A 20,961-nucleotide genomic window follows, 5' to 3' on the forward strand; every position below is an offset into this window, starting at 1 on the left:
ATCTGGTCCTGTGGTCCTAACATTTTTTCATGAAAATGAATGTGTGTCCAAAGAAAGAGGTATAGGTAATCCCAACACATAAAACAAAATTTTTAAAACCACTAATGTGTTTTATTAGCATAAATTAATTTCTTTTTTAAAACAATTTTTTGGTTCAAGAGTACATATGCAGGTTTGTTATACAGGTAAACTCATGCCACAGGGGCTTGTTGTACAGATTATTTTATCACCCCACTGCTAACCTAGTACTCAATAGTTATTATTTTCTGTTCCTCTCCCTTCTCCCACCCTCTACCCTCAAGTAGGCCCCAGTGTCTGTTGTTCCCCTCTGTGTGTCCATGTGTTCTCATCATTTAGCTCCCACTTGTGAGAACATGTGGTATTTGGTTTTCTGTTCCTGCTTTAGTTTGCTAAGGATGATGGCCTCCAGCATCATCCATGTTCCTGCAAAGGACATGATCTTGTTCTTCAGCATAAATTAATTTCTAATTAAAACATTAACCTCTAACTCTTATACAGGCATTTAGTGAGCATGTGGCTATTTTGTCCGTTAGAAAATTTAGCACAAGTAATATGGAAAATGATTTGGATGCCTTAGCATTCACTTTATTTCTGAATTGTGTTACAATTTACAACCTTTGAAGAGTTCTTAATTAACATAGGCAAGAAATTATAGACAGATAATCTCTTTGGTTAAATAAAAATGGGAGCAGTTTGTTCCAAAGGCCGCATAAAAATGGGTTAATGTGGAGATGTCCGGTGTGTTATACGTAGGCATATACTATGGTTGAGTATACATGATGTTTATCACAGTTCTTCACGTTTTGAAAATGTATCTTAAAGATTATGAAAATATTGAAGTAGAGCCTTGGAATAGCTTGAAAGCCACTGACGTATCTCATTTAGCAGACATGATTTATAGGTGAAATTAGCCCCAGTGCCTGTCCAAGGTCTCAACAGAAAACAGTGGGACCCAGGCTAACACCAGGGTCTAACTGATTGTGGTTAAACCAGATGATCTCTCTGTTTTCTTCTGTTCCAAGAGTCTATGATTCTAGCACTCTACGTTTAGTGGGAATACTTGCCAATAAGCCTGATTTTACTGTGATAAGCCTCTTCTTCCTTCAATTGGTTAGGCCATTTTGTTCTTCTCTGTACTACAAATCTGTTATGAAATGAAATTTCAGAGCTATATTTTCTGAAAAGGATAAATGTCCTTTGCTCCAAATTCATTTATTTATTTACTTATTTATTTATTTATTTATTTATTTATTTTATTTATTTTTGAGACAGAGTCTCGCTCTGTAGCCCAGGCTGGAGTGCAGTGACGCAATCTCGGCTCACTGCAAGCTCCACCTCCGGGGTTCACGCCATTCTCCTGCCTCAGCCTCCCGAGTAGCTGGGACTATAGGTGCCTGCCACTACACTTGGCTAGTTTTTTTGTATTTTTTTAGTAGAGGCAGGGTTTCACCGTGTTAGCCAGGATGGTCTCGATCTCCTGACCTTGTGATCAGCCCGCCTCGGCCTCCCAAAGTGCTGGGATTACAGGCATGAGCCACCGTGCCCGGCCCAAATTCATTTTATTTTTATTCATATCCATTTCAGTTTGTATAAAATATAGAATTCTAATCTTCAGCAGCAAGAATTTGTGATTTTTCCTAATACAGACTGGTAACTGTAAGCTCCAGATTTACAAAAAAAAAAAATTCAAATTTGACTTTCATGGCCAGCTAGGTCAGTGCTCTATGTCACCTTTGTATTCTGTTCCTCTGACATTTTAGCTTTCATTTTTTAAAAACTGCTTCAATTTGTTGATGACTTTGAGCCACAGCAAGGAGGAAGATGGATATCTTCATCTATGCTGCTGACATGGTTTTCCAGCCATCCTAAGAAGTGGATAAATCATTTTACTGGTTACTAATCTGAATGGCTTTGTATCAGTCATGTCGCCATTACCAGCTTATTTGAGGCAGAGATTTTTCTAGTATTCAAGTAGATACTTCCAATAACTTCCTCTAGCTGTCCATTTCACCCCTCAACTCAGGGGTAATGCCTTGGTTAGTTCATGGAATCCTTAGGAGGCAATAACAGTTCAAAATGAATACTCTACAGCAACTCCTAATAAGTTATGGATTTATAGCCTTCCCGTGCTCAAGAGCTTCAGAAGTTCCTTCAGCTTAAAGGGAATAGGCTGAATCATTATTTAAAAACACAAGTTGAACAGTGATTTCCTTGCAGCCCTCAATCATATACAGAATACAGTCTCAAAGCTGGTACCTTAGGACTCAAAATGGGGTCCCCAGGGTCGCTAGGGTGATTCAAACCCACAGGAAAGATGGTCTTGGGGTGTATTAGCCTGTTTTCATGCTGCTATGAAGAACTGCCCAAGATTCTGTACTTTATAAAGGAAAGAGGCTTAATTGACTCACAATTCCACAAGGCTGAGGAAGCCTCAGGAAACTTACAATCATGGTAGAAGGGGAAGCAAACACATCCTTCTTCACATAATGGCAGGAAGGAGAAGAATGAGAGCCATGCGAAGGGGGGAAGCCTCATATAAAGCCATCAGATCTCATGAGAACTTACTATCATGAGAATAGCATGGGGGAAACTGCCCCCATGATTTAATTACCTCCCACCAGGTTCCTCCCACCACACATGAGATTTGGGTGGGGACATAGCCAAAGCATATCATGGGGAAATCCTGGCCTATCATGGAAATCATGATACCATGGTTTTAGATTCCCTTTCTGATCGTTGAAGAACATTCTGGAGGCCTGAGGCAGAGTGAGCCACCAGAAGAAATAGAAGCTGTCCAAAATAATTTAAACTCCCAGGCCTTTGGGTTTGCTTTGGGGAGAAAAGCTTTTATCACACCCTTTTGGTACAATAGAAAACAAAATATTTGGGAGAGGTTTTAGTGCCAGCACTTCAGGCAGTGCATGTAGGCAATGGATAAGAGAAAACTCAAAGCTTCTGGGAAATTGGAGGTGTCCCATGCTTATAAAGGGGAAATTCAAGATGTGATTAAGATGACTCCTTTCCAAGAAATATCAGGACAAAGCAAGTACTCAAAAGCTACCCAGTGCCACTTTCCCTCATCCTTCCACCTGTCCAACACATGCACCTTTCAGTGGGTGTTCTGCACTTGCTGGCATCTGCTATTCACTACCATATTCCCTGTTTCAATCACTCCATGAATCTCCTTGCCTCTGTGGCTTCCACCTTAAAACTCTGCTTTTGAGTTTTTGAACTAGATAGGTATGAGCACAGATCCTAGCACTTGGCTGTGTGACCTCAGGCAAGTTACTTAATCTCCTTCTTTCCTCCATTATAAAAATGGTAGTAAATATATTCACCGTATCAGATAACCAACAAATACCAGTTTCATTTCTTTATATTGCTTTTCTTGATGCCCAGGAGCACCTCTGCAGACCTCTCTGAATAGTGGGAGCACACTTTTCTTATGGAACCTAAAGTCACCAGAGTCCATAAGTTGTCAAAATGGAATCCTCGACTCTTTTTGACTTTGGCTCTTTCTCTCTTTTAACCAGAGTATGTTCTTCTCTGCTGGAGAAATGCTTTTCTTTTTACTTCCATATTTGCTGCTGTTTCACATTTTTTAAGTATATTCAGGTCATTCTCTAGCTAAATAACATTCCAAGCAGCTACTGTTTAAGCTGGGAATTGATATCATTTAGTTGTGTTTCTTTGAATTTGCTCTCTATGTTATCTTTAACTTGACTTTAAACAAACATCATATGCATTGAGTTTCTTCCATGTGTCAGATGCTTTTTACAAACATAAACTGGCTTTATCATCATAAAACCAACCCAGTAAATTAGGAGATATAATTAATAAATAGTGTCACTAATTATTATGTATTTTCACTTTATGACAGCAAAGTATTTTTGCTGTCAAAGCATAAGGACACTGGATCATTGTCAAAATCCCTACCTTCACTCAGTTGTCCACTCCTGGAGTAAGGCTTATTCTTGAGCGGCTGCAGCCCTAGGCACTCCCTTCCACCTGGAATCAGAGAATCACATATAGGCATAATGCCTAGGAGGAAATAATCAGCTCGTTTAAGTGACAGCTGACATCAGGAGGCCTTTTGAGTCAGAGGAATGACATGATGACAGCAGTGTCTTTGGAAGATAAATTTCACAACCACATGCAGTATAGATTACCTGAAACCACAACATTCAGCCTTGATGCTTACGCATCTGTGGGGCATGATTTAAAAGCTCATAAATACAATCTGGATTTTAAAGAAGGGACTGGTGAAAGTTAAGAATTTCAAGGTTCTACTAAAGAAGATGAAGGATCAGTGTTTTTCCAACTGGTTTATGTGTCCTAAATATTTATGTATACAAGTGCATATTGTTAGTGCAGTCACTTGGAAGCCACGTGTGGGCAGCAGATCTGCCATTGCCCTACCTTTTGGTTTAAAGTTGCAAGAGAAGGGGAATTCTCGGCCAGCATGAGAATCATTCATCTGGCTGCCACCTGAATTACTGTTAAGCAACACATTGAGTTTGACAGATAACCCTGTTCTTAGCCATCCTTCAAGAAAAGCATGAAGGAGCCTTCATGTTTAAACATTTCAGCCAAATTTCTTCCTTCTGACAGTGCATGGAACACAATGTCTTTATTTCCTAATGAAATATTCATATTGGATGTATCTATGGTTAGAAGAGAGAATAATAGGAAATTATCTTTATTTAATTTCTTAGTCATTCTGGTCTCAGAGAGCAAGCTCTCGGGTTGGGTAATGACATCACTCAAGGAACTTGATGTTTTTCCTTGAGTTATAAATACCTCTCAACTTGACAAACCAATAGTTCCCATTCCCAGGATGACAAATGAGAAAAATCATTCCTATTTCAGTGGATAGTTTTGGATCTAGGAATTTGTTATGGGAGGAAGGGTGGTATTATAGATGTCCCTTCATGGGGGGTAAATCAGCACAATATGGGACTGCAATGGAATCAAGCTGTAGGAGATGCTGAAGCAATGTGGCCAGGCCTCGTGGGAGGGGAGGCCTCAGATTGGAAGTAAAGCCTGTGTGTAAGCCTGTTGGGGAAAGCCCAAGAGCCGCCTGAGAGATATAAGTGTATATGTGGCCCTTGGTCAGTCATCTACCAGGCCCTGTTCTTACAAGAAGGGTTTCTGTTGTCCTAAGAGACAATACAACCAGCAGAGGAAAAAGATCCTAGCCTTTGAGGCCGGAAGACACTTATTTCAAACCCACCACCATCACTTCTGTGTGAGCTTTGACCTATTACTTACCTTCTCGGAGCTTTGGCAAAATAGGTATAGTAATTCTTACCACCTGGGGTTGTTGAGATAATTAGGCAGGATGACATATTAGGTAAGGTGCTGAGCACGTGGTGAGCGGTTCAGTCATAATAGCTGTCACATATATCCATGGGACCTCCTACTGCCTAAATCCCTGGGAGATGCTTGAATGCCCTGATTGCATCTGTTTTCTACCTAAAACTCATCTAAGACCGTGACCCAACATGCCCAACCCATAGGCTCCACCCAGCAGTCTCCCTTGCTCTGTTTCTAAAATGAAAATAATCCCTTTCCAGTTTTTGAGGCTTTCCATAGCTGGTCTCCAAGACAAACCAGGAAAGACTAGCCAAAAAAAAAAAAAAATTTAAGTATTTTTTTTATGAGAAAAGTAACAAAGATAAAAAATATCTGGAAACCTTGATCACCATTGTCCCAGACCATTATTGAAATGCAAATAGATTGTGGCAGTTTACCTGTTACAGCTCTGTCTTCAAATACCACTTGAGAATCATGTGTAAAGAAAGTGGGGTTTCGGTGGACAGTGCAAATAGACCAGCCTCCCCTGTTGGTAGAGAAGTATATGTAGCTTGTGTGAAAAAGGGAATCCCATGGCCAGACTGCCAAGGGACGGGTCTCAAGGAGAAAGAAAGGCATATCATTTTACCAACCCCTACTTCGTGCCAGTTCTGAATTAGGTACCTTCATTTACACATTTCATTTAAGCCTCACAAGAGATTTGTAAATTATACTTTGATCCCCTCATTTTACAGGTACAAAACTAGGGCTCAGAAAATGATATCACCTGCAGGTGTAATGTGCATTATTAGGAAGGCTCTTAGGTGAACATTCGTGTGTCTAGAAGAAAAGATGTTTTGAACATATGTACATAGAAAAGAAATTTTTGTTAAATTCTTTAAATCCCAGGAAGTGAACTTCAGATTCAAGGTCCTTAGGAGTCCCCCATCACTCAGAGCTTCTCTTTGGCTCTCCACCATCTCCTCGTTTCTCCTCTCCCTTTCCTCTCTCTCCAGCACTGGAAGCAAAACTAGGCTTTTCTATTTAGCCAGATCTCAGGGGTTTTTTGTTCATCTTTTTTTTTTTTTTTTGAGACAGAGTTTCGTTCTTATTGCCCAGGCTGGAGTGCAATGGTGTGATCTCAACTCACTGCAATCTCTGCCTCCTGGGGTCAAGTGATTCTCCTGCCTCAGCCTCCCAAGTAGCTGGGATTATAGGTGCCCACCAACATGCCTGGCTAATTTTTGTATTTTTTAGTAGAGGTGGGGGGATTTCACCATGTTGACCAGGCTGGTCTTGAACTCCTGACCTCAGGTGATCTGCCCACCTCAGCCTCCCAAAGTGCTGGGATTACAGGCATGAGCCACCACACCAGCCTGATAGTTTCTTTTGCTATGAAGAAGCTCTTAAGTTTAAGTAGATCCCATTTGCCAATTTTTGCTTGTGTTGTGATTGCTTTTTGCATCTTTGTCATGAAATCTTTGCCAGTTCCTACGTCCAGAATGGTGTTACATAGGTTGTCTTCCAGGGTTTTTGCAGTTTGGGGTTTTACATTTAAGTCTTTAATCCATCTGGAGTTGATTTTTTTCTATGGTATAAGGAAGGGGTCCAGTTTCAATCTTCTGCATATGGCTAGCCAGTTATGGCAGCAACATTTATTGACCAGGGAGTTCTTTCAGTTCTGTGACAGTTCATTTGCTCTTCAGCAATTTCCTGGTGAAAACAGCCAATAAGGAAGTCAGGAAAGCACTGCCAGCTGCAAGAGATGACTTCTGACATCCAGAGGAGGGACGGCAGAGACCTTCTAGTAGTTGGACCCACTTAATATAGAGAGTGGCAATCTCTCATACCTCAGAATGTCTCTGAGTCATCTAGAGCAAGAGTCAGCAAGTTATAGCCCATGGGCCAAATCTAGCAAGTAAACCAAATCTAGCATGTGAGCCTAATCCACCAGCCACCTGTTTGTGTAAATAAAGTTTTATTGGAACATAGCCATAAGTTGTCCATGGCTGTTCTCACACTGCAACAATCCAGCAGAGTGGCTGCGACAGAGACCATATGACTGCAATGCCTAAGGTATTTACTGTCTGGCTCTTTACAAAAGAAGCTTGCTGACCCCCAGTGTAGAGCAGCACCTTTCAAACCTGAATGTGCATAGGAATCACCTGAGAATGCTGTTAAACTGCAGGTTCTCATTCAGTAGCCCCGGGAACTGGTGCAAGACTTCTAAAATGCGCCAGATGATGCCTGCGCTGCTGGTCCATGGACCACACTGAGTAACAAGGGGCCAGAGAAAATAAACCAGTGCTTATTGTGAGATTCTCCCCCAGGGCCTGAAAGCTTAAGGAGATGAATAACCCCTCCCTTCTCAGGCCCAGTCCCAAGGCGCAAGGCTACTTGTGTCAGCAGCGTGCGCCACCAAAATAGCAGAAGCAGGAAGAGAGCCGGCCAGAAGACACGTACCCATGAAAATCGAAAAAGAGGCCATCCAGGTACAACGCAGCAGTAATGTCAGACTAGGACACTTCCTGTTTACAAGAGACTATAAAACCTTTGCCCTGTCCTCACTTGGGCTGACGCCATTTTAGGCCTCAGCCCGCCTGCATCCAGGCGCTCATTAAAACAGCATGTTGCTCCACATCGCTTCGTGTTGTCTGTCGGCACACTCTCAGGGTTCGAACCAATACAAGAACCTTACACGTATTAGTCTTGATTTTTTAAAAAACTGAGAATTATAAAATAGACTTTAGAAGGAGTCCTAGCCAAAAAGCTAAAATAAAAATGCATAGGGTTTTAGAGGAACGTTCCGATGAAAGCATGGGGGAGAATTATTATAACTAAATTTGATGAATTAATTAATGAGTATCAAGATCCATGCTCAGACCCTTGCTGTAAGATGGCCCCTGCCCCCCAGTGGAGTTTCTGCCTCAAGAACACTAGTATTCTTCCAGGTTCTCAGGCCAGGAACCGCGGTCTTCCTTACTTCACCTTGGATAGAACATCCGTCTTCAGTCCAGTTGGCCATTCCTTCAGCGTGATGTTGGTGGGCTCTTGCCCTCCATTCTAATTTCATCTCTCTGGTCCAGGCCTCCATCACTTTGTGCCCATCTTAATGCAGTTGTCTTTGTGTGTCCCAGTCTCCAGTCTCTTCCATCTCCAGTCCATTGCCTGTGTTTGACAGACATCTTCTGAAAAGAGCTTTTCAGCCTGCCATTTCTCACTCAAGAGCCTTCGGATTTAAGATCCCACACTTTGGTCGCCAGCCTTTTCTCTCATCATCTCTTCCCACTCACCCAGTCCGTCCTCTCAGCCATCCCTGGAGATGGCCCAATGATACCTAAGAAACCCATCTATTCCCCAATGTTGTAACTCATTTACACAGATTTTAAAGCATTTTTCTTGACCATTTTGGAAATTACAAGATCTGAATATTTCACCCACCTTTTTTTTGATGTTCCAAAAAAAACTTTTAAGAAATGAAATCATGCCTTAACAACATGGCAGAAACTTGCACATAAGAGCACAGTAAATATGCAGTCATCCTGGATCTCTGGGTCCACCCTTCTTGTGTTTCTCAACAGTCATTCTTTTTTTTAAATGTTGAATCTTTGGTTCTTTTACTTAAACTAGTTGTTTAGGTAAGTACCCTCTTGCAAAGGCTTAGAGGTGCCATCTTGTGGAGAAAAATGCAAACAGGCACATTTGGCTGTGCGTTAAGGAAATGACGAGGATGCCAGCATGAATCTCCATTATTGCCTTCTGGCCATGGGACGGTCCTCTGAGAGCGTTCTGTCTGTGACCTGCAGTGGTAGACTCAGGCCATCTGCGCTCAGGAGGCCCTGTAAATCAGGCCAGTGTGCAAGCAACCTCCATTCTGGATCAGAGTTCATCAACCCAACTTGCTCTTGCCTTTTTGCTGATAACCTGGCTTCCAGAACTCTGCCCTATGGGGTGTAGGCAGTGTCTCTCTGCTCTGTTCTGCAAGGAACTTCCTAGTCTTGACCCCTTATCAGCCCCAAACCACAGCTTCTAACAGACCCATCCCACGTGGTTTTTTCCTGCTGCCAGCCCCTCCTGGGACACTAAAAAATTACAATAAAATCTGGTCAGACATATTATGATCTCTTTAAACACAATTCACCATACAGCTCTATACATTAAAAATAAAGTGAAAATTTAGAGGTTTCTAGTATTCTATACAAAAATATGGTTACCTTACTTTTATAATAGAGCAATTATCACTGTCAAAAGCTATTTCAGGCCTATCTCCTCCTTCCCCCATTTCAATCCATGGAGGAGGAAAATTATGAAAGTAAAGCATTAGAATTTTAGAGTTTGGGATATCGCCACCCTCCAGAGAACGATGACCCTAGTGGGAATTGGGGGAGGTGGCAATTATCTTACAGCATATGATATGTTTGCCTCTCGGGACTCCTTTCTTCAGATTTGTAAACATAGCTGCAGTTGATTCTTACCCAGTTTTATCCTACAAGAGCGCCAACATTTTCTTCCATCTGAGTCCTTCGATAAGATGCTATCCTATTATAAACTAGGATGAGGTACTGAAAAGTGACAGCCATAAGCTTGATTAAAACCAGATCACTCGTTTTACAATTGCTTTCGTTTAGGAAGCCAACATACCTTTTATCCCATGGACCATTTCTTCTCTTCAAATGAATGGCATTGTCAATTTGATCTCCATTGATTTCTGTTTCCAATTTAATTTTGTGTATATAAAGCAAATTTCCCTCCCTTTAAACATGGCAGGTTGCTTCATATCAGGGCTGTATCTCTTTTTAAAAGAAAAAAATTTGGCACCAGAAGGGACCTTAGAGATGAGCCAGTTTGAAGAGCAAGTTGGTCCCGTAACTGTGATCTTTTGATTCCTCAACCAGCTGCTCTTTCATTCAACAAATACTTATTAAACACCTACTCTGTCCCAGGTACTGTGCTCTTTGCAATACATAATCATACTTATGCTGAAGTTAAGCCAAGAGGCATTCTTAAAGAACGTGAGAAGGTTTGATAGCAGTAAGGAACTATTTTTGGAAATTGGATAATTAAGTGTTCTTTGCTTATTAGCTTCTCTGACATTTACAAAGGCTGTTCATGTGCTTCTATGGAATTGCCATCATTTTAAAGCTTTCTGGGGAATCTGTCATGTGCTCCTAGGTGTCCCATGAGCTTTGGAATAAAGAGCAGTGATTCTCAACTGAGGGTGATTTTGTTCCCATGGGGAACATTTGGCAATGTTTGGAGACATTTTTGTTTGTCACACTGAGAGGGATGCTCCTGGCATCTGGTGGATGGAAGCCAGGGATGCTGCTAAACATCCTACAATGCATAAGGCAGCCCCCATAAGATGTTTTCAGGACCAAAACATCAGTAGAGCTGGAGTTGAGAAGCCCTCACCTTGAGGAAGAAGAGCAGGCAGGAGGGTGAAAAGCTGGGCTTCTAAACCCTGACAGTCCTTCAACCAAAGCAGTTCTGCTTTTCTCATTTTACATGGTGGAGCTTTGGATTTCCACATGAGATTTTATTTTTGAGGTACATTTTTTCTACTTAAAAAAGTTGAAGACTACTGTGGAAGACAACTCTCTGCCTTCTGTTTTACAATTGAGTCACTTTGGAACAAATCAAGTGGGTGTATATGATACAGGATGAGGGCAATCAGGGGTAGATTTGGATGTATCTACCTGAGCTTGGTTTTGGCTGCACAGGACTCTGCCCATCTCCCTCTCGACATTTACAAACAATATTGAAGTGATTTGATTGTGTCTGACTTTCAGTTTAGACCAGGGATTGGCAATTTTTTTTCTTTGGTATTTAGATTTGGTAAAGGGTATTTTCTTTGGTATTTAGATTTGGTAAAGGGCCAAATCTAAATACTTTAGGCTTTGTAGACTTTACTGTTTGTGTTGCAACTACTCAACCTGCTGTTGCAGCACAAAAGCAGCCGTAGACAATAACTAAACAAAGGGGAGTGTTTGTGTTCTAATAAATCTTTATTTATAAAAACAGGTTGTGGGCCAGATTTGGCCTACTAGCTGCGGTTTGCTGACCCCCGATTTAGACCGTAAATAGGAACCTTGTTTGTTTTACCTTCATGTCTCTGCTGCCTACCACTGCATTGGCACATAGTTGAGGTTGGCTCAGGAAACATTTACTGAACTATGTTGAAGGTCAGTTTTATAGGCATAAGTGTTAGAAGATTTTAATGAGAATAACAACTGGAAAAAGATCCACCCAGAATAGATTAACTGTTTCCTTATGTTGAACATTTAGGATGTTTCCAATTTTTTATTAATAATACTGTGATGAGCCCTTCATACAGAAACTGTTGGCCTGATTTCTTATTTCCTAGCATAAATTCCTAGAAGAAGAATTTACTGGATCAAACGGTCTATATTGCTAAATTGCTTTCCAGGAAGGTGGTATTGATCTACATTCCTAACAGTAATAACAGGAAGATATTTATCATATGCAAAGGATTTCTTTCAACAGAATGTCATGAGTAAACATTCTGGCATCCATATGCATTTCCACGAATTAGCTCCCTGTAAATATAAGTAAATTGGTGTCAGCTACTAATCATTTTAATATTCTCCCATACTGTTCTACCAGCATGATTATTAAGGCACGTTGTTTTACCTGTGGGGGTCATCTAGCCAAACAGTTGAGGTTACCCTGTCTCATATGTTTATTGAGCACACACAGACACATCTGCTTCCCATTAGGGAATCAGGACCTCCACTATCTGAATGCCTGGCACCAGCCTACCCTGCCGTGACGGACAGAGGCCTCCTCCCTGTGAAATTCACCTCCAAATATGTCATCCAGATTGCTCATTTCCCTCAGGAAATTTCATTCAGGTTAATTTTGGCACACAATTGGGGGTAATTCTTGAGCAATTTCTCCTGTGATGGCTTGCAATGTGTAAAATTTTCCTACAACGTGTTACAAAAATCACTGGAAAAAATACAAAGGACATCTGATGGTTATCCACTGGTCTTTGTAACAGCAAGAAATATCTATTTTGAACTGCAGTACATGATGAGCAAGAAACATAAAATAAAGGTAGATCAGAGAGTAGATGTTCTTTCTGGCCTTTTTCAACGGGTGCTGTTTGAGCAGTGAGAATGTAGAAGCTGTGCAAGGTGTCTTGACTTCATGGTGAACCTTGGTCATTTTTGTTTTGTTCTTTGCTGTTCAGAGTTTTCTGAATTTCACCAAATGAAGAAGAGAATATTTCTCACTCGGAAGTAGTAGAAAGTGTTACAGAAGTAGGGGTGGGTCCAGGTGGTTATATGATGATGGGATTTACTTAAAAGTGAATAGACTTCAGACAAAATCAAATACATGAAGACAATGATGACAAAACCCAGCATTTTCTGAGAAGCCACCATATTGCAGCATTCTGCTAAGTACCTTCTGTGTTTCCCTCATTTGATTTTCCCAACAGTCCTAAGGGGTAGCTGCTCCATCCCTATCCAGGCAGAAAAAAAATCCCAGGGCTCAGAACAACTCATCAAAATGTCCAAAGATACAGCACTCATCAGCGGCAGACAGCACAAGAACGCAGATTCTCTTGCCCACCCTAAGCACCCCCGATGACACTGCAGTGGTGCCTCTGAAAGAGTCTAAACATAGGTCAGCACTAAGTCTTCCCTGTCAGTGACCAATTGATCAGCCTCCTGATACACAAACCAGAATTCAGGCCAGATTCGTTTCTGAACACTGTGCTTGGGAAGAAGATCTGGATGGTGGTGGAAATGTTTTCAGCACCTACCTCAAAGACAAGTGACCAATCCAGCATCACACAGCAAGCCAGGGACTGGGCCAGGACTGCACCCCAGCTTTTCTGGTTCCCAGCCCAACATTCTTTCCATTATTACAAACTGTTTTTCCTGATAAATGACATCAGCTAATGATTATACCTAATGATTATACGGCTGTGTTTTGGAGGCGAGTATCAGCTGCTTTAAAGAAAGTCATAGCACGTAATCTATACATGTGATAATAATTCGTGAAACATCAAAAAAAGTGCATCTAAAAGATGACAGATACAAACAAGGCCTATCCTTAAGTTAATAGTATTATACTTCTGTCAATGGCATACAAAGCTTTGACAAAGTGCTTTGTTTATGCAAGATATTATCATTAGGGAAAGCTGGGTAAAAGACCACTGAAACTCTCTGCACTCATTTTAAACTTCTTCTGAGTCTTACACTATTTCAAAATAAAACATTATAACAATAAGAAAGTAACGCAATAGGAAGATGGGCTGGAATATGTGTTCCCACACTGTGTGTAAAGTATAATGTTAAAAGAGCCAGTGTAAGAGAGATACATAATGGGGTTGGTCCCTCATAATCCTGCAAGACGAGAAAGTCAGTCACTTCTAGGCCAGGCTGTCTCCAGTCTTCATGGTAACCATGCTTTGAACTTGTTCCTCTGCACCTAGGTCACTGCCACTACTCCTTCAACAAAGCTAGAACCCTCAACACGACCTCCGATCCTTTGACCTCCAAACTTTTACCTAATGGTTAAAAACATAGGCTTTGGTTTGGGGCCTGGGTTTAAATCCCAGCTCCATCTATTATTAGCATTTTAGCCGTGGGCAAATTACCTAACCTCTCTTCTAAGTCTTAGTTTCCTATAAATTTCAGCAATCTCACAGATGGCTTTTTAGGATTAAATGGAAAAACATGTATGTTTCAGAGGACCTAGAAGGTTTAAGACTATGAATGTTAGACATGATAATGTTGAGGAAGATGGCAAGGAGGAGGATGAGGACAGTCACAAAGTCCTGTTCATTTTGCATTGTAAGCATCTCTCAATCCCTTCACACCATCCCCATTCCCCTCATTCAGGCTGGGATGTTGCAACATCCTCCAGACTCTATGTACCCAATTGTTAATTATCGACTTTCTAAAGGAGATTTGATCCTGTCCAGCATGACATAGAGCATGCAGGGGTTCCTAATTGCCTGATAGCTTGTGATTCTCTGTGTGTATGTCTGATCGCTCCTGTTAGACTCAGATTCCCAAAGTCAGGACCTGTGTCTGATTCACCTTGGGATTTTCTGGGCAACCTTTTCAGTGTAGTCACTCAACAGTATCAGTGATGAAATACATCTTTACATGTTTCAATCTTGTCATGGCAGGTCTTTCGTATCATTCAGATCCTAGTCCAGAGGTCATTCCCCAGCCATGCCCTCCTAGATATCCAGTCCAAATCGTCCCTCATTACATCATCTGATCTTCACAACAGCCCTGTGCAGGAGAAGGGACAGTTGTCGTGTGTGTAATTTGCCCTTGGCCTCAGCTATATATTAAGGTCTTGAATATATGTTGTCTGCCTAGTTCTCATTCTGGAGTTGTCCCTCTTGCTTTGTGAAGTAAAGGAGAGATATTTGGTAACTCCATGGGAACTCAGTCTCTTAGAGGCCTGGGTAGCCACTAGACCACTGAAGAGTGCTCCTAGTGTGTTCTAAGGAAGCCATTGATCATGGATCCGGGGAAACAGGCTGTCATCTTTAGTTCTTGGCATCCTTTTGCAGCCACATGCTTCACTGAAACCAATCCCCAGGCTACTTGGACATCTACCAGGAAAAACTCTTGCAGCTTTTCCTTCCCATGTCTAGATTGATCTAGAGCAACCATGCTGTGCAGGAAATCTGGTGGGGGTGGGTCCATCAAATTGTACAGAGCATTTTCATATAATGTCTGATTGACAAGATGAAATGACATTTTGTCTGTGTCTGTGGTTATCTGAAGCTGTCCATGCTTGTGTAATTTCCTTGTATACTGCCATTCTAACTGGGCTGGGGCTGAGGATTCATGTGGTTAATGTGACGTCTGTCCCATCTTTGGCGACTCTCATTCAGTCTTGAAATATCTCCTACACCCTAGTTACAGGAGAGAGACTCACTGGACGCTTCATTGTCCTCACCCTAGGTGAGGCCCGCTCCGCACTGCAGCCATTGTTACCACCGAAAAGCAGGTCTGAGCATGGCTCTCCCCTTCTCCAGACATCTGGGGGTTGCTGATGCCATAGGATGAAAAGCTAATTCTTCAATCTGGCAAACAAGATTCTTGACAAATTCCGCTGAACTCTCCAGCCTCGTATTATCCCTCCCAGCAGGCTTGCACTTCAGCCGTGTCATTCTGTGTTCTTTCCTACCTGTTTACACATTGCTCCCTTTAACAGAAGGACCCCTATGAGAATGAGCTCAGTCTGGACAAGTCGAGTCCAAGGGTAGCAGCAACAGACTGGAGGTTGGGAAGAGAGGGAGTGTGATATGTCACTAGACAAGGCAGGCAATGGGTGTTGACCACCTCTCCTGTCCACCTTCCCCCTTGATGAAGTCAGAGGCATCTCCTTGATTCAGTTGGAATCTTGCCTTGATAACATGGGTTCTACTATTCAAAACCCCTGTTGCTGGTGACATTTTTTTTTTTTTGTTTCAAAGCAAGGGAGAATTCAAGGGGGGTGGGGCTATGGATATTATGCATGGAAAACATACTCCTTATTTTTTCTGCTAAAATGTGCATGGGGCAGGGTGAGAAGCATTTGAGGGAGGAGAAATACATAGCAAACATGGCATTTGGAAAGGCTAATTGGATGTAGATGAACATATTGAGATGATGTCCTATTACTGTCAGAGGTAATGTTTTACAGAGATGCTATTTGTGAAGAGAGACCAGTCATTATTGATGGGTCAATGTGCATTGGGAATATGGAAGCAATAATATAGAAGGGCAGTGCCTGCAGAAAGGTTTCAATCAGGCATGCAGCTAGAGGGGAAGGAATGAACACCTTTTGATTTGACTCTGCCCACAGGATTTGACCTATAGGACCTACATGAAGAGACCCAGGGTTGCATAACAAAATCTAAAGTGGACTTTGACTGGTTGCTGATCACTTTGCCTTTGAGATGTGGTCTAATTATTGCAGTTAGAATGCAAGAAAGAGACAAGCCTGTGATTTGGAGAACATGTGTCTCAAGAATTAGAATACCATTCTGATTTCAAGTATCTTTCCATATCCTCATGACCCAGTGAATAATCCTGTACTCACAACATTTCATTGTCCAAACCATAATCTACTCAATTCCATCTGCTCATGGAAAAGTGACAGAATTCTTTGTTCAGAACATGAGTCCCAATGTTAGATTCAGGAAACATGATCCTGAGCCCTATGAGGTCAGGAGTGGAAAGCTGCAGAAGTGGAAAAAGATTTTGTGAAGATCATTCCATTTTGTTCCAAAGTTTAATTTTTGGTTTTTTAAAATAAGGCCTGCTCTGTTGCCCAGGCTGGAGTACAATGATGCAATCATAGCTCACTGTAACCTCATACTCCTGGCCTCAAGTGATCCTCCCACCTCAGCCTCCTGAGTAGCTGGGACTACAGGTGTGTGCCCTCATACCTGGTTAATTTTTTATTTTTTGTAGAGACTAGATCTCACTGTGTTGCCCAGGCTGGTCTCAAAGTCCTGAGCTCAAGCAGTCCTCTTGCCTCAGCCTCCTAAAGTGCTGAGATTATAGACATGAGCCTCCATGTCTGGCCCAAAGTTTAATTTTTGTATGCAACATAAAATGGTCCCAACGGAAACATGAATGAGGAGGGAGAGATAAAGCAAAAAGATCCTAGAATGCGTAATGGGAAGATTCCTTTTGTGGGGGGAGGGAATTCAGGAAAGTCAGAATTCCTTTATACATTGATGAGACCGGCTCCACAAACAGCACTCTGTGATTTAGCAGGTTATGATCCCATTTGTTGATGTTTCTGGCTCTTGCTTACCTTCATCCTTCTGCTCTGGGAAAAGTGCTCTGGGGTAACAAGAAAAAGTCCTGTTTCTCAGGCCTCTAGAGCCACAGTTACCAGTAGAGTTTCAGCTCCCAAACAATTCAATTTCCTAAGAAACTGGTCCGGGGAACACTACTTTTGGTGATACTTTGCTAAGTGTAGCATATATGAGACGACTTGGGGGCAAACCCCAGTTTCAGGTGTGGTGCTTGTCATGATTCAAGAGAGATTCTTTGTATAAAAATTCCAGCACAGACCATCTTCTCCCCTCCCAGAGTCCAACGGGGATTTGTAGAACAACTTCAGTGTACAACCTGTTTAAGTGAATTTCTAGCACCCTACATCTTCCCAGTCTTTTCTCCAGTGTTATTTTTCTCCTGATCATTTACCACCACCAAATAAACTCTGTTTTTTATTTACTTATCTGGTTTACTGTCTGTGGCTCCCACCCCACTCCTAGAACGTACATTTCATAAATAGCTGGAAAAGAAGTTTCTTGCCCAGAGATCTTTTCCCCTCCTTCCTCCTGCCTGCTCCTGATACATACTATAAGAGTCTCTTGTTTTCTGCCTATTTGCAGAGCATTGGCTGTGATGACTACCTAGGCTCCGACAAAGTCGTGGACAAATGTGGGGTGTGTGGAGGAGACAACACAGGCTGTCAGGTTGTGTCGGGCGTGTTTAAGCATGCCCTCACCAGCCTGGGCTACCACCGCGTCGTGGAGATTCCCCAGGGAGCCACAAAAATCAACATCACGGAGATGTACAAGAGCAACAACTATTTGGGTAAGCTTGGTCTTTTTCCAGAGAAAGCCATCTGTCCCTGCCAGATGATGTATTCCTTCAGAACTGTGAGATAGACACAGCAGTGTCCGAGAGTCCTGGGGCATGCAGACAGTGTCCCTGGGGAATGCCAAAGTACCGCCTGGCCTGCGCCTTGAAATGAGAAGCTTGGGTGGAGAACGTTAAAAAAAAAAAAAGTCCTTCTTGCAGATAAATATTTAATATCTATACATTTAAACCAGCCTTTGCTTCTCCCAAGAGAAACATGGTTATAAAGTGGATAACAGCCCAAACTGTTGCTCTAAGATGGGAGAAGCTCTTTGCAAAGTGCGGAGACCAGCTAGTGTTTGTTCTGTTGGGATTTGAGGTGGCCAGGGACAATTGATCCTGTCTATGCCTTCACTCCCTGGAGGTCTAAAGCAAAAGCCATTTTTCTCCTCTTTCGGCCTCATCTGCCTGGGACAGCAGACCTATACATAGTAGTGTGCATGTCTTCTGAAAAGCTGTGGAATCTTCCAGCAATCATTTTGGGCAATATCAATATTGAGAGGCCATTTTTAACCCATTTTTGCAAAAAGATCTTTATTGATACTTCCTTCTGGACTTTTGAGCTATTTGCATTCTATCTGATAAAAACCACAAACCGGTGGAACAAATTACTCTTTTTTTTTTTGAGACAGAATCTCACCCTGTCACCCAGGCTCGAGTGCAGTGGTGCGATCTCAGCTCACTGCAGCCTCCGCCTCCCAGGTTCAAGTGATTCTCCTGCCTCAGCCTCCTGAATAGCTGGGACCACAGGCATGCACCACCACGCCCAGCTAATTTTTGTATTTTTAGTAGAAATGGGGTTTCACCATGTTGGCCAAGCTGGTCTGGAACCCCTGGCCTCAAGTGGTCTGCCCGCCTCGACCTCCCAAAGTGCTGGGATTACAGGCATGAGCCACCACGCCTGGTCTTGAACAAATTACTTTTTACGAATTTCTAATACATGTAAGCATGTACAAATCAGTTAACAAAATAATATAAGGGAGCCATTTGTTTAAGCTACTTAATGAATGGCAATATTCATTTTTATCTTTTAATTATTTATTGAACAGGAACTTACCCACCTAACACAAACTATGTGTCAGGCACTATTCTTAATGCTTTACACGCATTCAATCTTTGAATTATCTCAACAGGGAAAAGAAGCTATTCCCATCCCCATTTTACATGTAAGAAAGCAGGCACAGAGAGATTATGTACTTTGCCAAGGTCACCATGCCATAACGAGGTGGAGGTGAGGTTGAGACCCAGGCAGTCTAGCTCCAGGTGTGGTAGCCTGTCAAGAGATGATATCCGTGGGCAGCCTCGGAACCTGAGTTCCTCTGGTGTGCCACTGGCCATGCAGCAGTCAATGGCTGCAGCAGTTGAAGACTATTATGTCTGCAACTTTCAAATATCAGGATCACCCAGAAATTAACTCCAGACCCAGGAGCTCCATATTCTGCAGCTCTTCCTTCCCCATCTAGTCAAATGCAGCCAAAACTAACTTGGTTTTATTGGGGGGAGGAGAAAGGGATGGCAGATGGGACTCTGAGACAAACCCAATCAAAGAAAAACTGCTCAATTTGTTCTGGCAAACCCAGGAGCCACTAGAGTGGCAGAAAACCTAGTTTCCCAGTGAGTGCTTTGTATATTCTTTTTAATAGTGAAAAATAGTGTTTGTGTGTTTCCTCCTTTCTTTTGTACTGCTATGAGATCACATCTCCATAAACATCATGCCTCCTAGAATGGGAAATGTTCTTCTGGGGATGATTTGAAGTGTGATTGTGTTCAAATGTACCGGCAAACAATGCCACTTTTATTAGTTTTGTGTTGCTGTTAGTACGTTTTCCTTGGCTATAGTTAGTTCTATTCTGTAAGCAGTTTTCAAGCTGTGCCCCCTGAAGAAAAAATAGACATCTGGGTGAATATCCACTGGATGTCTGAATGGAGGAAGCTCTCAAAGCCTTGTTGTTTTCATCTGGAGTATGGGAATAAGAATCTTCACCTTATAAGTAGTCATGCGATTCAATAGGATAGCAGATATTTAAGACTCAGCAGAGCCCCTGACACCTATTAGGCAGTTGAAAAATGTTCATTCCCTTTCTTTTGTCTCAGAGAGATTGTCAGTTTTGATTCCATCAAAATCGTGGAATAAACATTTCCTCTTTCCCTAAAATAGATGAAGGGAAGGCAGAGGGAAAATGGAAGTACCAAGAGTCAGTGAGGGGCAGGCAGGGTGGTTCATGTCTGTAATCCCAGCACTATGGGAGGCCAAGGCGGGAGGACTGCTTGAAGTCAAGAGTTCGCAACCAGCCTGCGTAACATCAAGTGAGACTACATCTCTACAAAAAAAATTAAAAATCAGCCAGATGCGGTGACACATGCCTATAGTCCTAGCTACTTGGGAGGCTTAGGCATGAGGATCACTTGGGCCCAAGAGATCAAGGCTGTAGTGAGTTGTAATCGTGCCCCTGCACTCCAGCCTGGGCAATAGAGCAAGACACTATCTCAAAAAAAAAAAAAAAGAAAGAAAAGAAAAAAGTCAATGGAGAGGTGATTCGAAAAGTCGAGTTCAACTTCCTGTGCTCAGAGATCAGTGGGGTGCACATGAAATTGGTAGCATCCATGGCAGTATTACATGAGGTCCTGTGTGCAAAGGAGAGAGAACAGAAACAAAAGAGCAGGCTCTAGTGAAAGCAGATTCCAGAGGTGACGAACAGAGATTCCTTCTATAGCACTTACATCACCTGGGGTGCTTTGTGTATTCTCCTCTTTTTAAAAAATTGATCTATAATTCACATGCCGTAAAATTCACCCTTTTAAAGTGTACATTGGTTATGGCCCTTTTCTCTTCACAGGTGTTCTCTTTACCAAACCCACTATTCCTGCTCTGTGGAGTCTGTATATTTTAAAAGTAAATATACATGAGATTGCTTGAGATCATATAGAAACCATTACCAGGTATATCTAGCTGTTCTGAACTCTTTGACAGCTATTTTTTACATTGTACGTTGTCAAACACTGA

General features: G+C 42.0%; 1 protein-coding gene across 1 annotated transcript in view; it reads left to right on the plus strand.

Moving 5' to 3' along the window:
• Positions 1-20,961, plus strand: part of THSD4 (thrombospondin type 1 domain containing 4) — a 642,120-nt gene that overhangs the window by 524,666 nt on the left and 96,493 nt on the right. The window contains exon 8 of the mRNA XM_025389817.1: positions 17,708-17,977. Coding sequence (XP_025245602.1) covers positions 17,708-17,977 — 270 coding nt within the window. The remainder of the gene's footprint in view (positions 1-17,707; positions 17,978-20,961) is intronic.

The sequence above is a fragment of the Theropithecus gelada genome, chromosome 7a (genome assembly GCF_003255815.1).
Source record: "Theropithecus gelada isolate Dixy chromosome 7a, Tgel_1.0, whole genome shotgun sequence".
In the NCBI taxonomy this organism is placed as follows: Eukaryota; Metazoa; Chordata; class Mammalia; order Primates; family Cercopithecidae; genus Theropithecus; species Theropithecus gelada.